Source organism: Trematomus bernacchii, unplaced genomic scaffold (assembly GCF_902827165.1).
Source record: "Trematomus bernacchii unplaced genomic scaffold, fTreBer1.1, whole genome shotgun sequence".
NCBI classification, from domain to species: domain Eukaryota; kingdom Metazoa; phylum Chordata; class Actinopteri; order Perciformes; family Nototheniidae; genus Trematomus; species Trematomus bernacchii.
The window spans coordinates 16876831-16889343 of record NW_022987973.1 but is presented as its reverse complement, the minus strand read 5'-3'; the positions used below and the strand labels follow the sequence as shown (position 1 = coordinate 16889343).

At 37.7% G+C, this 12513-nt stretch overlaps 1 protein-coding gene across 6 annotated transcripts in view; it reads right to left on the bottom strand.

Moving 5' to 3' along the window:
* Window positions 1-12513, bottom strand: part of myo9aa (myosin IXAa) — a 105271-nt gene that overhangs the window by 29693 nt on the left and 63065 nt on the right. For 5 of the 6 annotated variants that reach the window (XM_034116405.1, XM_034116407.1, XM_034116406.1 and 2 more), the window contains exons 6-12: window positions 11621-11674; window positions 9100-9197; window positions 8782-8908; window positions 8263-8352; window positions 5383-5499; window positions 5034-5168; window positions 197-318 (exon numbers count right to left, since the gene is read on the bottom strand). In XM_034116405.1, coding sequence (XP_033972296.1) covers window positions 197-318; window positions 5034-5168; window positions 5383-5499; window positions 8263-8352; window positions 8782-8908; window positions 9100-9197; window positions 11621-11674 — 743 coding nt within the window. The remainder of the gene's footprint in view (window positions 1-196; window positions 319-5033; window positions 5169-5382; window positions 5500-8262; window positions 8353-8781; window positions 8909-9099; window positions 9198-11620; window positions 11675-12513) is intronic. The other variant, XM_034116409.1, reaches the window with a different exon arrangement.

Sequence of the window (12513 nt, the reverse complement as noted above, 5' to 3'; positions counted from 1 at the left end):
TCTTTACATGTGCGAAAAGGCCTCAAAATTGTAGTTGTTTTGTTATGTATTTTGACATGATCAAACCAATCAACTGTCACGAAGCCCGCCAAGTTTGCTGCCAGAAACGTTTGATGGTTTGACTCACAGGAACATAAAAAGAGCTTCCAAAGAAACAAACCGGTCCAACAGGAAAGCAGACAGCATGAAGACTCACTTGCACTCTTCGTCCAGGAGGTGGAACAGCGCTGTGGGCTTCTTGCTGATCAGGTTGATGCAGCCTGTGTTGTCGATGTAGTCGATGTTGTGCCAGCTGATGCCCTCTGCCCTGTATTCCTCCTGCAGAAACACAATACACAGAGAGATGCTCAATTTCAGTTATACTGTAATAATAATACTTTGCTTTCAAGCCATGTAACAGGATGTAAGGACTTTATCTTTGGTTGAATTTGAAAAGTTTTCAGCAACACTTACTGCACAAAAACAATTATATATGCTATATGTATTCATATCTAATATTAAAGAAGTAGGTTAGAATTATTGATGCTTGTGGCATCAAAGACTAATAAAATGCTCACTAGAAATGTAATTATTAACTTGACATCAAAAGCAGACAAGTGATCCTACAGTATGCAGGACAAGCTGTTTTAAATCTTTTAAACAAAGCAATAATGTTGTTGGTTTGCCCTCTTTCATGTTGTCTTCCTGTGCTATAAAACACTCTTCAGATCTTTTCCTGGGCTCTTGGTGGTTTAAAAACGAGAGAAGCATTCGGAGCATTTATCATTAATTCCTCCCCATATATTATTATTTTCCTGTCTTCCTGGGAAAGAGATGTAACCATAAAGACCTTAATCCAGGGGAAGTTTAATAAAAAACACTGGAATCTCCTTTTCTCTTCTCTTGTGACTCTACAGTCAGAAGATGTTAATTACTGTTGCTTACTCCACAACTGTAGACCATAAAGAGGAGAGCGAAGAACAAAGGGAAGATGATCCTCAAACCTCATTATTTGGAAACAAATACATTTGTGTGATATACGGGCAAGGTTTTTAGTTCTGGACTTGAATGTTGCAAATGTCTGATTGACTTCCAATGCTGGTAGACCTTGTAGAGAAATGTCCATATTTCACTGAGATTACAACCGTCCAAGATAATCATCCTGTAACACATACTTCTTCTTTTGCACTGATTTGTAGTTTGTGCTGAGCTATCGCCACTCAAACTATCCAACTCATCCTTATCAACAAAAGTTATATTTAACTGTTTTTAAATACATCCCTCAATGGTAGCAGTTACTCGCTCACTGAAAAGTGCAGCCGGCTGTCCTTTTGGAGACATTACAAAATCAGGAATTAAAGCGGTTTTGAGAAACAAAACAGTTACGTTTAAACGGTTTATTTAGTGGACAAAAAATAACAATTTGACCCCCAATTCTGTATAAACATTTAAAGCGGCCATTTATGGGATGATTGCAAAAAGGAATGCAGTCATCTCCTCTTTCCAAAGTTACGTCATCTTAAATGTTTTGATGATTCTTGAAAATTACATTTAATCCAGCACTATACTTGAGTTGTACTATGCATGTAAACTACACATGTTCCTACATATGTACAATACAACTATATTCTAAAATATTACAACAATGTGCAAATAGCCATTCTGCATAATGAGTACAGTATATACTTTCTTAAAGTTTGTTTTACTGGTAATACTTTTAACTCTCCTGGAAACATTGAAAAGTCCTTTATTCTTTTACTTTTATAGAGAAGACTGATATAGTAGTTTCTTTTTCTGCAATGTAAAATATCCTCTTTCATGCATTTTTTGTTTTTATAGAGAAATTAAGAATGACATAAAAACAAGGTTTTAAAAAAAAGGCGTCAGTTAATGACACTTTTAACTAATATTGCTTATTCTTTTATTTATCTGTTCACTCACTCAATTAGTAGTTTAATGTCTGGCTGCCAACCAGTTTTCCTTCAGTATAATAAGTAAGTCAAAGCTGTACCACACATCTTTTCATCTTTTCACAATATCAACATCTCAGATCATGATATTTGACTAATGACAGGTTTTTACTTGTGTGTGTTTTAATAACACACACTGGCTAGAAACTATAAAAGGAACACCTGTGCAATATAATTTAATACAAAAGCTCTGGAATAAACGTTTGTGAAGCTTATAACATCCCATTTGTGTGTCAGATGGCTGCTGACTCGAGGCTTTGGTAATCGCTAAGCTGCGGTTTGTGGGGGTGTTGTATTAAATTGCGTTGTACAGGATACTGTATCCGCCCCCTGGACATGCCTTTAAATCATCTTCCAACAACTACTGTGATTCACTCTTATACTGACTCAACCAACAATACACTTGTCTCCTGAATGTGCGGATTCAGCTTCTACACAACTCTATCTCAGATTGTGTTCATATTATTGTTTACAGTTTGTTCGAATAGTGTTTTGGTTGAAACAATCACAATTTAAATTATAGCTTATTCCCTCCTAATGCTGTTTTATATGTCTCTGTCAGTCATCACAACTTTCATCAGATGCTTTAAAAAAAAAAAAAAAAAAGGTTGGGACTTTTATATAATGGAAATCTTCCTTCTCACCATCATACATGTAGTAACAGGTTAACAGGTTGGATAACAGCTATTGACTGTTAAAATGGCCAACACCAAAAGTAAAGAGCAATGCAAAACCGTTAACTCACGTCATGATTATAATATATTATTATAGTTATTGTATTATTATACTAACATTCTCCTTTTCCATTTCATGTCTTCCAACTATGCGATTACTGGCAAAGAGGTCTTTGAAAAGGTTGAAAAATAGAGCAAAAGAAGAAAATAATTGCTATTCCCCATTACAATGACCATCAATGTGCCCTTAAGCAAACTGTTTAGCCCCTATGTGCTCCCAGCAGTGACTCACTGTTCGACAGATGAATGGAAATGTACCGCATGTATGTAACCGTAGATGAGGGTGTGCAACTTGCTTCAGCGGAAATATGAAGCATGCCAGCACTTGGTCCACTTGGTTGAATCATTTTGGGAGGCTTTCAGACCACTTCAGTGGTGCACATCGATATTTCCACATACAACTAATTCTTTACTGTACCTACAGTAAACCATTATGAAGTCATAAGCTCTCCAGTATACTCTGATCAAGACTGTGATGCAGTTTAAATCAATGTTATAATGTCAAAACTCCATTATCATTCTCTTTTCCTGATAATATCGATGATGTCTGATAGAAAACAGTACTGTGGCTGCAGTGTGATTCATGGAAAACATTAGAAATCCATATGAAAACACATGTACTGTTCACCAGCAGAGTAGCTGGGTGCAGTGGGGGTCAATATATTGTAAATCAGGTCAACTCTGCCATTATCTGTTTGAATGGTTATTTACTGCTGGGTTTTAAGTCTCTGACAAAACACATAGTAACAATACATCAGCTCAAGTGCACACATTCTGAATGGGAGCCTATGATAAACAATACTCTAGTGTACGTACAAGCAGACCAAATCAACTATGTTTTTTTCAAGGTTAAAGTTTGTTTTGTTAACATTTAAATTGCCTTATCACCCTATCAATTGTCTCTATAGGGTTCACTGTTCGTTACGCAATCCCACTCACACTCAATATACATTTTTATTCTTCAACATTAACACAATAAAAAAGATTATTTGCCACAGTGAGAAAATCAGGCTGCATTTAAAGGAAACAACACCATGGGCAATTTAGTTTTGCTCAAGGCTGGATCTACTCTGACCTGTTAATGCTGCAACCAGTAGCACAGGAAGTAATGTGGGATTCTAATAAATATCGACAAACACTGGCAGCTGAAGCCTCAAAGAGAGAAAAGTGAAAAGCTGGTACAAGATTGAAATCTATGAACTACTAGTTATGGCCAACTAATATTCAGTCTGATCTCAAACATGTTTCATAAGGAAGAAGCATCGTACAGGGATGAGTGGAATTGTTTTAAAATAAATAGTTTGGGGGCAAACAAAGTACTTATTGATTGTATTCTTAAAATTCTGCACATCGCATGTTTATAGATTTTTTAAAACTTTACACACAGCCTGTGCATGTTTACATTTCTTCTCTGCCGAGGTTGCATTTAAACATGGATGCTTCACAACAGGTTTGCGATTTGAAGCTTCATAAACCTTTACATTTTATTAAGAACAAAGCAATAATTCAGCATTTCCCTGAAAGTAATGCTTCAACCCATAAAATGAACATTTGTTTAACAGTTACACACACTGTGTTTTCTCGAAATCCTCACAAAAACTTGACTTTTTTTTACCTGACTTTTCTCAATTTTCTTATTCTTAGTTCATCATGGCGGTATGGAAGAATAAATTGCGTTTTGAACAAGGGACTTGATGTAAAAATGATCATTAGGTGTTAGGTTTTCTTTTAACCTAACCCCCAAAACAAAGAAGTTGTTCAACACTCTTGTCATGACATATCTACCGTATAAATCTTGACATATTTAGGGCATTGGGATTAGACAGGGTTTGTGAACAACTGCCTTTGTACAAAGACCCGTCACCTTGGGGACACAGTCCTTCAGTCACAGTGTGTTTCATGAACAGCATGGACGCTTGTCAAACAAGTCAGGGCAGGGCTGCTGGTTCAGTCAATGGCAAAGTAAACATAATGTTTAACCAAAAGGAAAATCTTACAGATCAGGACTTAAAGGAGCCCTTTGAAGTCAATCAGCTCACTTAAGGGAACATACATCATAGTCGGGTGGTCACAGGGAGTTGAGTCATATGGGTGTCAGCAACCCTGTTGCATAATGTGATGAAGACTTCCTCCATTGTGGAAGTGTCATTGTAATGTATGTAAACTGGGTGGCATGAAGCATGAAGGATTTCCTTGGACACAGTCACAGCCAAAAAAAGAAATCTGCAATATGTTACAATAACAGTTGGAGTAATACAGCAGTTCAGCTCCCAGTCAAAGCCTTGAACAGGAAGCCACTAACTAGGAATGATGGACCTTGAGAAAGAAGAATATGTAGGAAATGTCTTACCTGTTCGAGCTTGAAGATGTGCTGGTTGAAGTAGTGCTGGAGGCGTTCGTTAGCAAAGTTGATGCAGAACTGTTCGAAGCTGTTGTTTTCATAATCCTCAAATCCAAAGATATCGAGCACTCCAATTGACAAGATCTGAGGAGGAAAAACAAAGAAAACATGAACAAAATATTTCCTCAAACTATAATATTATCAGTATTAGGATTTTTAAAAGCTTAGACACTGTGTCGTTGGTATAAGTTAGTGTAGAGGTGGTTGTGTTTTCAACAAGAGTTTAATATGCAATACTAAAATGTATTTGTTTAACTCATGGGTGATTTCATAAGTCGATGTGTTTGTGTTGCCCAACCTTGGTGGTCTCCTCCAGGTCTTTAATGTTGAGCAGAGCGTGGTTGATCCTGAAGACGATCCAGTCAAACAGAGCACTGTACAGGGACTTCGCCATGGAGTCTCGCACCGTACCAGCCTGCAGGTAGACACATACAACAACTTATTCAAAACTGAAAACGGTGAATGAGGAATACAAATGTTTTCTTTTTATCTTTGAGTATTGATTGAACAAATGAGATACACCATTGTAATAACAAGTAAGCTTTAGAGGAGCTGGTTGGTGGGTTGTGTTACTTGTGCAGAAAGCCGGGCTAGCTCATTCTCCCGTGCTTCCTGGTATTTATGCTAAGCTAGGCTAACAGGCTACTGGCTTTATAATTACTGTCGGACATGAAAGGTGTGTCAACTCCTCATCTAACCATCAGCAACAAAAAGCAAATAAGCGTTATTCCCAACATGTCCAACAATTCTTCAACTTTAGGTTTATGAGGAATAGTTGAGCAAAGCTTGAAGAATCTAACATTAAAAAGATAACTCCAGATATCGTTCCTGTTTCACAACGCTCCACACATCTGTATTATACATCAGGGCTAGGTCTTGTTACAATGCCCTTTTCTACAGGTCCAGCATAAAGAAAAAACACAGTGAATGGAGGCATTGATAAATTGAAAATAAAATAGATTTATGTTATGTTCTATATTTGAAGCTCAGACAACAATGGCCCCGTTTAAAAAAAGTTTGCTGAAGAGCCAAGATGTGCAGACAGTCATATTTCTCCTTTATAACTGTACATTTATAGCTTGAGTGTAAATCACATCCTCACTGCACTGGCAGCAGTCACTGGACTCAGAACTCTTACTGGAAAATGTATAATGGTTCCTAAAAAAGCTACAATTCAGATTGAAATGAAAAACAGGACAGCACTACCAACCAAACACATCACTACATTTTTGGCACAGACATGCTGGCAGACTGCACTTATCACAGCAGGATGTCCCTGGGTCTTTATTATTGTCATTACCACATCTGCTTTTCTTATGAAATCTGCCAAAACAGTCTAATGTGGCACAAGGCTGCGTCAGGCAATATGAGTCAGGCCTGATGGAAATATTAGCTGTAATGGGCTAAACATAACACTTTCATATAATGAGGAAATTCTGGGAAAATCAGCATGATATTCTTTATGATAAACATAAGATATGAAAAAGAATAGAGTGCTAGATAAATGCTCTGTGTTTTTTGAAAGCAAGGAGATTATTTGACAAAATCCTTGTGAGATTATTGAAAAAATATTTCTAATCCCCATATCCGCTGGAAAGATTTGACCTTTCAGCAGCAAAGATGAGCAATGGTTTCCAGAAACAAAACAAACCATGAAATGGCTACTCAAAGTTACAATTCCATTGTTTCTAAATAATTAACAAGGATATTTTTTAGAAACTCAGACCAAACCATGAGTCAGGACAGATAATATTTGGAACACGGCTACATACTGTGGTCTAATGACCCATAAGCTTTTCATTATTTAGAGGAAGCTGGACTTAAAACACAGAGGGAAACAGTCTCATAACTCTGAGCAAATGGAGAAAAGTCATTACAGAAACGCACAGATTTATTTGAGGTTTTCAAGTGTATGATTTTAGTTGAGACAGGCAATGAGATTGTTGTGACTGTTAGAGCAATATTTACATAGAGACCACCCAGTGAGCTACCAAAACAATCTCTGTTTTTTCATATAAAAAGGTTCTGAAATATCCAACAGGCCATTATGAGGTTGTATATGTAACACACCACCATCTTCTAGGAGAGTTTGTGGTAAGAAAAACTGCTGGGATAGATGATCTTGGTGAAAATTGTGAGCTATTTGTACTGGATTATAATGAGATGATTTAAAGAAATTCACTGCATGTGAACATGAAAATGATTAAGATTTGATATGATTGGTATTTGACGTATATAGCAACCATGACAAGTTTAAAAGTTGACTAAATACTTGTGCATTACTGTATCTGAGTAAAAACCCTTAATTCAAACTGGCACTGTATCCATGTTCCCTCTTCACTTTCAGATGGCTCTCATCTGCAGACCGTGACGTGTGTTTGTTTTCAATGAAAACTGTAGAGGGACTTGAAATGCATTCCTGTCTCTGTAAACACACTGAAGGACTTGGTGCATGTGTGTGTGTGACTGTGTGTAGCCACAGACTGTAAAGCTGCAGTGAGGGAGAAGAGTGCAGGCGGAGATCCGGCCCTGGTGCACGCTGCCCTGTAAACACAGCCGGGTCAGACTGAAGACCCAAGGCTGCAGCGACGTCATAGACTTGGCAAACTGCCTTCAGTTTCAATACTGATAATTACTTTATATACTTTTAAAAAATGATCAAAAGTCATACAAAAACTCATATGGTCTTATATTTAACTCCAATTCACTACTACAGTAAACAGTATGCACTAAACAGTAATCTCGTTTGTTTGTTTTTTCCAGGTGTGAGCAGCTCCGTAATTTCCTCATATGCATTGCATTCTGGGACAATAGTGGACATTACAGGGAAAATAGAATTATAGAATAGAATAGAATTTTTATATAAGTATAAATACTTTTGTGTATTCAGATCACTTTAAAAAGTTGTCTGTTATTTACACCGTAGGAAAGTGATGTTGCATGAAAGTAATAGACATTAATCATCACTCGGGGGAACTGGAAAATTGTAGTAGCACTGCACAACCAATCACTGAGGGAATATCAGGATTTATAAATCCATTGGCCTGTGAGCACCGAGACGAAGGGGAGGGAATGTTTTGGTGCATTTCTGTGTCCACATTACTAAAGTCGCCATGTTTAATACGTCACACTAGTTTGATATTTAAGGTTAGCACTGCTATTAGGAGAAGAGTCTCACCTCTGAAAGTTTGTAGGGAACAATCAGCTTCTCTCCGACAGTGACCGTCTTCCGTGTCGTCAGAGCTTCAAACAGCATCTCTTCTTTCACCTGATTGGAAAAGCGAGAGAAAGTAAAATGTAATCACAACTGATGATAAAACATCATCATTGTTTAAAAAAAAGCAACAGTTTGCGCTGTGATTACAGCATCCTGGATAACTTAAGAGAAAGTCTGACACTCCTTTAAAGTTGCCTTTCGTCTCTGACAGTGCTTCAGTATTTGTGTGGAGGTTAGCAGCATCTACAGTAGCAACTAAATGTTCTCTTCATAAGACTACTTATGTTAAAAGACTACTTGCATTAAACTTTACTAAACTGTAAACATTAGGCCCCTATATGTATTTATGAACTACTTCAGGCTGCAATGGAAATCTACAGTCTCCAGTCAGAGCGAGCTTATCATGTTGGACTTTGAACCATCCATCTTTTATGCAAACACACATTTAGACAATAAGCAGGAATAACAGTTTGGCAGTACCTCCAGTAGTTCCGAGACGACAGGCAGCGCCTCTGGGTTACAGATGTCTATCGAGTCCTCCCTGTAGGTTTTCCTCTTGTAGCGGATGTTTCCCAGGTGAAGGATGGCGGACAGCAGGCAGAAGATCCTAAACAAAAGTTCCGGTAATATTTTAGCAATGCCACAATGGAAAAATACTGTGGGGTTGTCAGCAGCTGGAATCCTTTTACGTTTGAACTGTAACAACACGTTCCTCTACACACAACCATTTCTCATTGTGGGGACTTTCATAGTACAGTTTATCTTTTCACACACTCATTTTGGTCGTGTGTCACTCACTGTTTGCGCGTGGAAGGGAGAAAGCCCACCATCTCCATGGCCTGCTGAAGCCTCTCAAAGTCATGCTTCAGGTCTTCTCCTTCAACGTTGAAGCAGTCCTGCATTTAAAAAACAAACAGCACCCTGATGTCATTAGGTTTACAGCAGCTGTTATGACAGCGGCCAAAGGAGCTGCTGAACAGTTACTATGAAACACGTACTAAAGACTGCTGACATATAGTGCCCAAATGATTTAGATGAGTCCAGCAATGACGCTTAAAATTGTTTCTTATAGTTTACTTTGCAGCTGAAACAAATAAACAGCACAGTGGCATGAAGCAGACAGAATGAAAGACTCAATCTAGAATGAGCTATCATTAAGAAGAGCGGGGGTCAAACATCAGTCTGATGTGCAGAGCGTGGAGTGAACAGCAGCTTGTGCAGGCTCTGCTCATGGAGCTGATCGGAGCAGCAGTTGATATGTTGTACTGTGTTTGAGTGATGGACAACAAGTTAAAGTATGATAGGGGAGAAACAGGAGTGCTGTCTGCAGAGAGGCCGTGCAAACCTTGCACCTGCTCATTTCTGTAACATACAGTACTGTATAGGGCTTCCCCCCTTTAAGTATACAAGTAAGAGCAGGAGAATAACCCCAATCCTAGACTGTCACTCTATAAAAATGATAAAGTTAACCAGTTGGAGAAACAGCCTGATTAGCCACAGATGAAACCATTAGCGGACTGTGGATAATTGCTAACTGTTTTTGATTTACGATAAAGCGTAAAAATGGCAGAAAATGCAGTTTAGCATTTGAAATGGGGACATTTTCTGTTTTTCTTTCTGTTATTTCATATTAAACTGAATGTTTTTGAGTTTTGGACTAACAAAACAAGAAATGTAGATACCGCATTAGACTTTGAGAATCTGTAATGGACATTTTTCACTATTGTCTGGTATATTGTAGATGAAACAATCAATCAAGAAAATGGTCTTAATCGAGAATAAGAATAAGTGCAGATTTCATTGACATGAATACAATCATTACAAGTAAAACAACTGCATTGCAATATTGCATTAATCAAAAAAGAATTAGCAACTAAATGCTGCACAGTACGTGAAGGGGTATACTTGTAGATAAATCTGGACCTGGATTATTTGTTTACGAAAAGAGGAAGAGCTTTTCCCAGACTTGAACCACATGCTTTGATGTAACTACATAAGTACACAGTTCACTACACATACACCCTGCGTAATGTGAGCCCTGCTCTTTGCTTTATGGGCCCATTCCACTATGGCTGCCATAATTATCACATACCGAGGCCTCAGGAAGACAAACACTCCAAACATGAGACTTACACTTACACCAGCGTGCCTCCCTTCAGCATCCCTCGCTCTCTGCTCTCATGGCAGAATCTCACACTGACCTAATAGTGACTCTGACGCACATTTTATACGAGGCAGGGAAATCTACATTTACTATAGAACAGTTGCTCTGACTTATTCTTCTCTCAGGTGAAAACAATCTGTCAATCTATCCTACATCTGTCAATGTAATAAAGAGCATGTATATATTTAAACAAAGATCATAATCATTATATATCAATTTGGAATTACATATACTTTGTCCACCTGTAATTATACAGGTATTGTTCTTGCTGTATTGAAAACAAATCCTTGTATGGTTACTGCATATTTTGTGTATTATTATCATTCACTAATGATGTCGGAGTTTAAATTAACTACAGAATGCATCTCACAGTAACACTTAAATTGAATTCACTTACAGGCTAAAATTAGATTAAGAGAGAACCATTACATTAATTAATGAATACGCCGGAGAAAAAAAAAGCCCACCAGAAAGGCAAAACAAATAAATTCCAACACCAATCACAAAATACTTTTTCGATCATTGACATCAATAAATTAAAGTCAATCTACGGCTACATTTGATTTGAATCAGATCCAGTGAGTGAGAGGTGAGGGTGTGTCTAAGCAAATACTTTGTGGCAACATATAATGCTGCACAGCCATTAACTACCCAGTGAACAATGGGACACTTCAGGGTCAGGGTACACTCTCACACAGTCACATGGCTTGTATCTGCTACACATTATGTTTACTCAGTGGATTTTAGGAGTGATACTCAAATATTTGTTCGACTACCGAGTAAAGTCTTTTATATTCTTGGTAGATTTCAATTACTTTAAGCATGAAATACTCTATTTTCATTATCAGCATTGTTTCTGTTACTAAGTGAGGACCTCATCATCAGCATGGAGGATTTCCCTATTGCTTATAGAAAACACTGCAGTGTCAATGATCAAAAAAGTCAAACAACAAAACACATCAAGAAACAAACAAAGCTGAAATAAACACTATCCACGCCAAACCAGGAAATGTCAAAAGAATGAGCAGAAGGGGAGGAGAGGATTGTGCAACTGTGCATGGAAAATGTAGCTTGATCTAAAAAAGGTGCTCAGGTGATCAGAATATCTACTTGTTGAGGTTTCTCCGACACACACAGACACACACAGATACTGACCGGTTCACTATCACAGTAACTGTCCCAGTGCAGTTGGTGGGTTGACTTTGGCATCTGGAAATGTTAGGGCAGAGTTCACATGGGGAGCAGGGTTACGGTTAGACAGCAGCATTCAAATGAAGACACAAACTGTTCACTAAACACAAACGTATATGCAACTAATAGCAATGGAGGGACGTGCTGTTAAGACACAAGCATTAGCTGGACGTTACAGCTCTATTCGGTAAATACAGGCCAGCAGTCAGACATAACATATAAAAGCATTTAGACACTAATGAAAGAGAAAGCAATCACTTTATAACAAGCACATGTCATGATGAAAAACATTAAGTCGATAAAGCAGGAGGAGATGGTAGATCAAAAGCGGCAGATTTGAAAGACTCATGAACATAAAGGATTCAGAATTTATTTTTTTAACCCATATCATGAGTTTTTATTATTAACTAAAAGGTTAAACATGCTTGAAATATGAAATCTACCACAGCGCACAAACTCAGTTTTATGTAAAGGTAACTATTGGATTGCATGGTGTTCCAGTTTGTAGGGATGGACTGTTTTACATGTTTATTTCAGGTCTGTTCAAAAAGGCGGGAAAGATACCATCTAAGATTTATGAATCTGCTGATGAAACCAACATTTGGAATAAATCACAACTTTCATAGAGTATGTCTGCTCGTCTATGCCTTTCTTAATTTTCTCAGCATCTTTTCTGGTCAAAGCAAAGCATTTAAGCAGCCAGCAAGACTCTGTCAGGGTGTCCTTAAACACACCATCTTTTTGTCTCAATTTATAACTGCATTACCACACAATACTAACATAACTTTGGACCAAAATGTTTAATTAATTCTGCGCTTATTGCTAATCTAATTGTTGTCCTATTTGAGGCTTCAAAA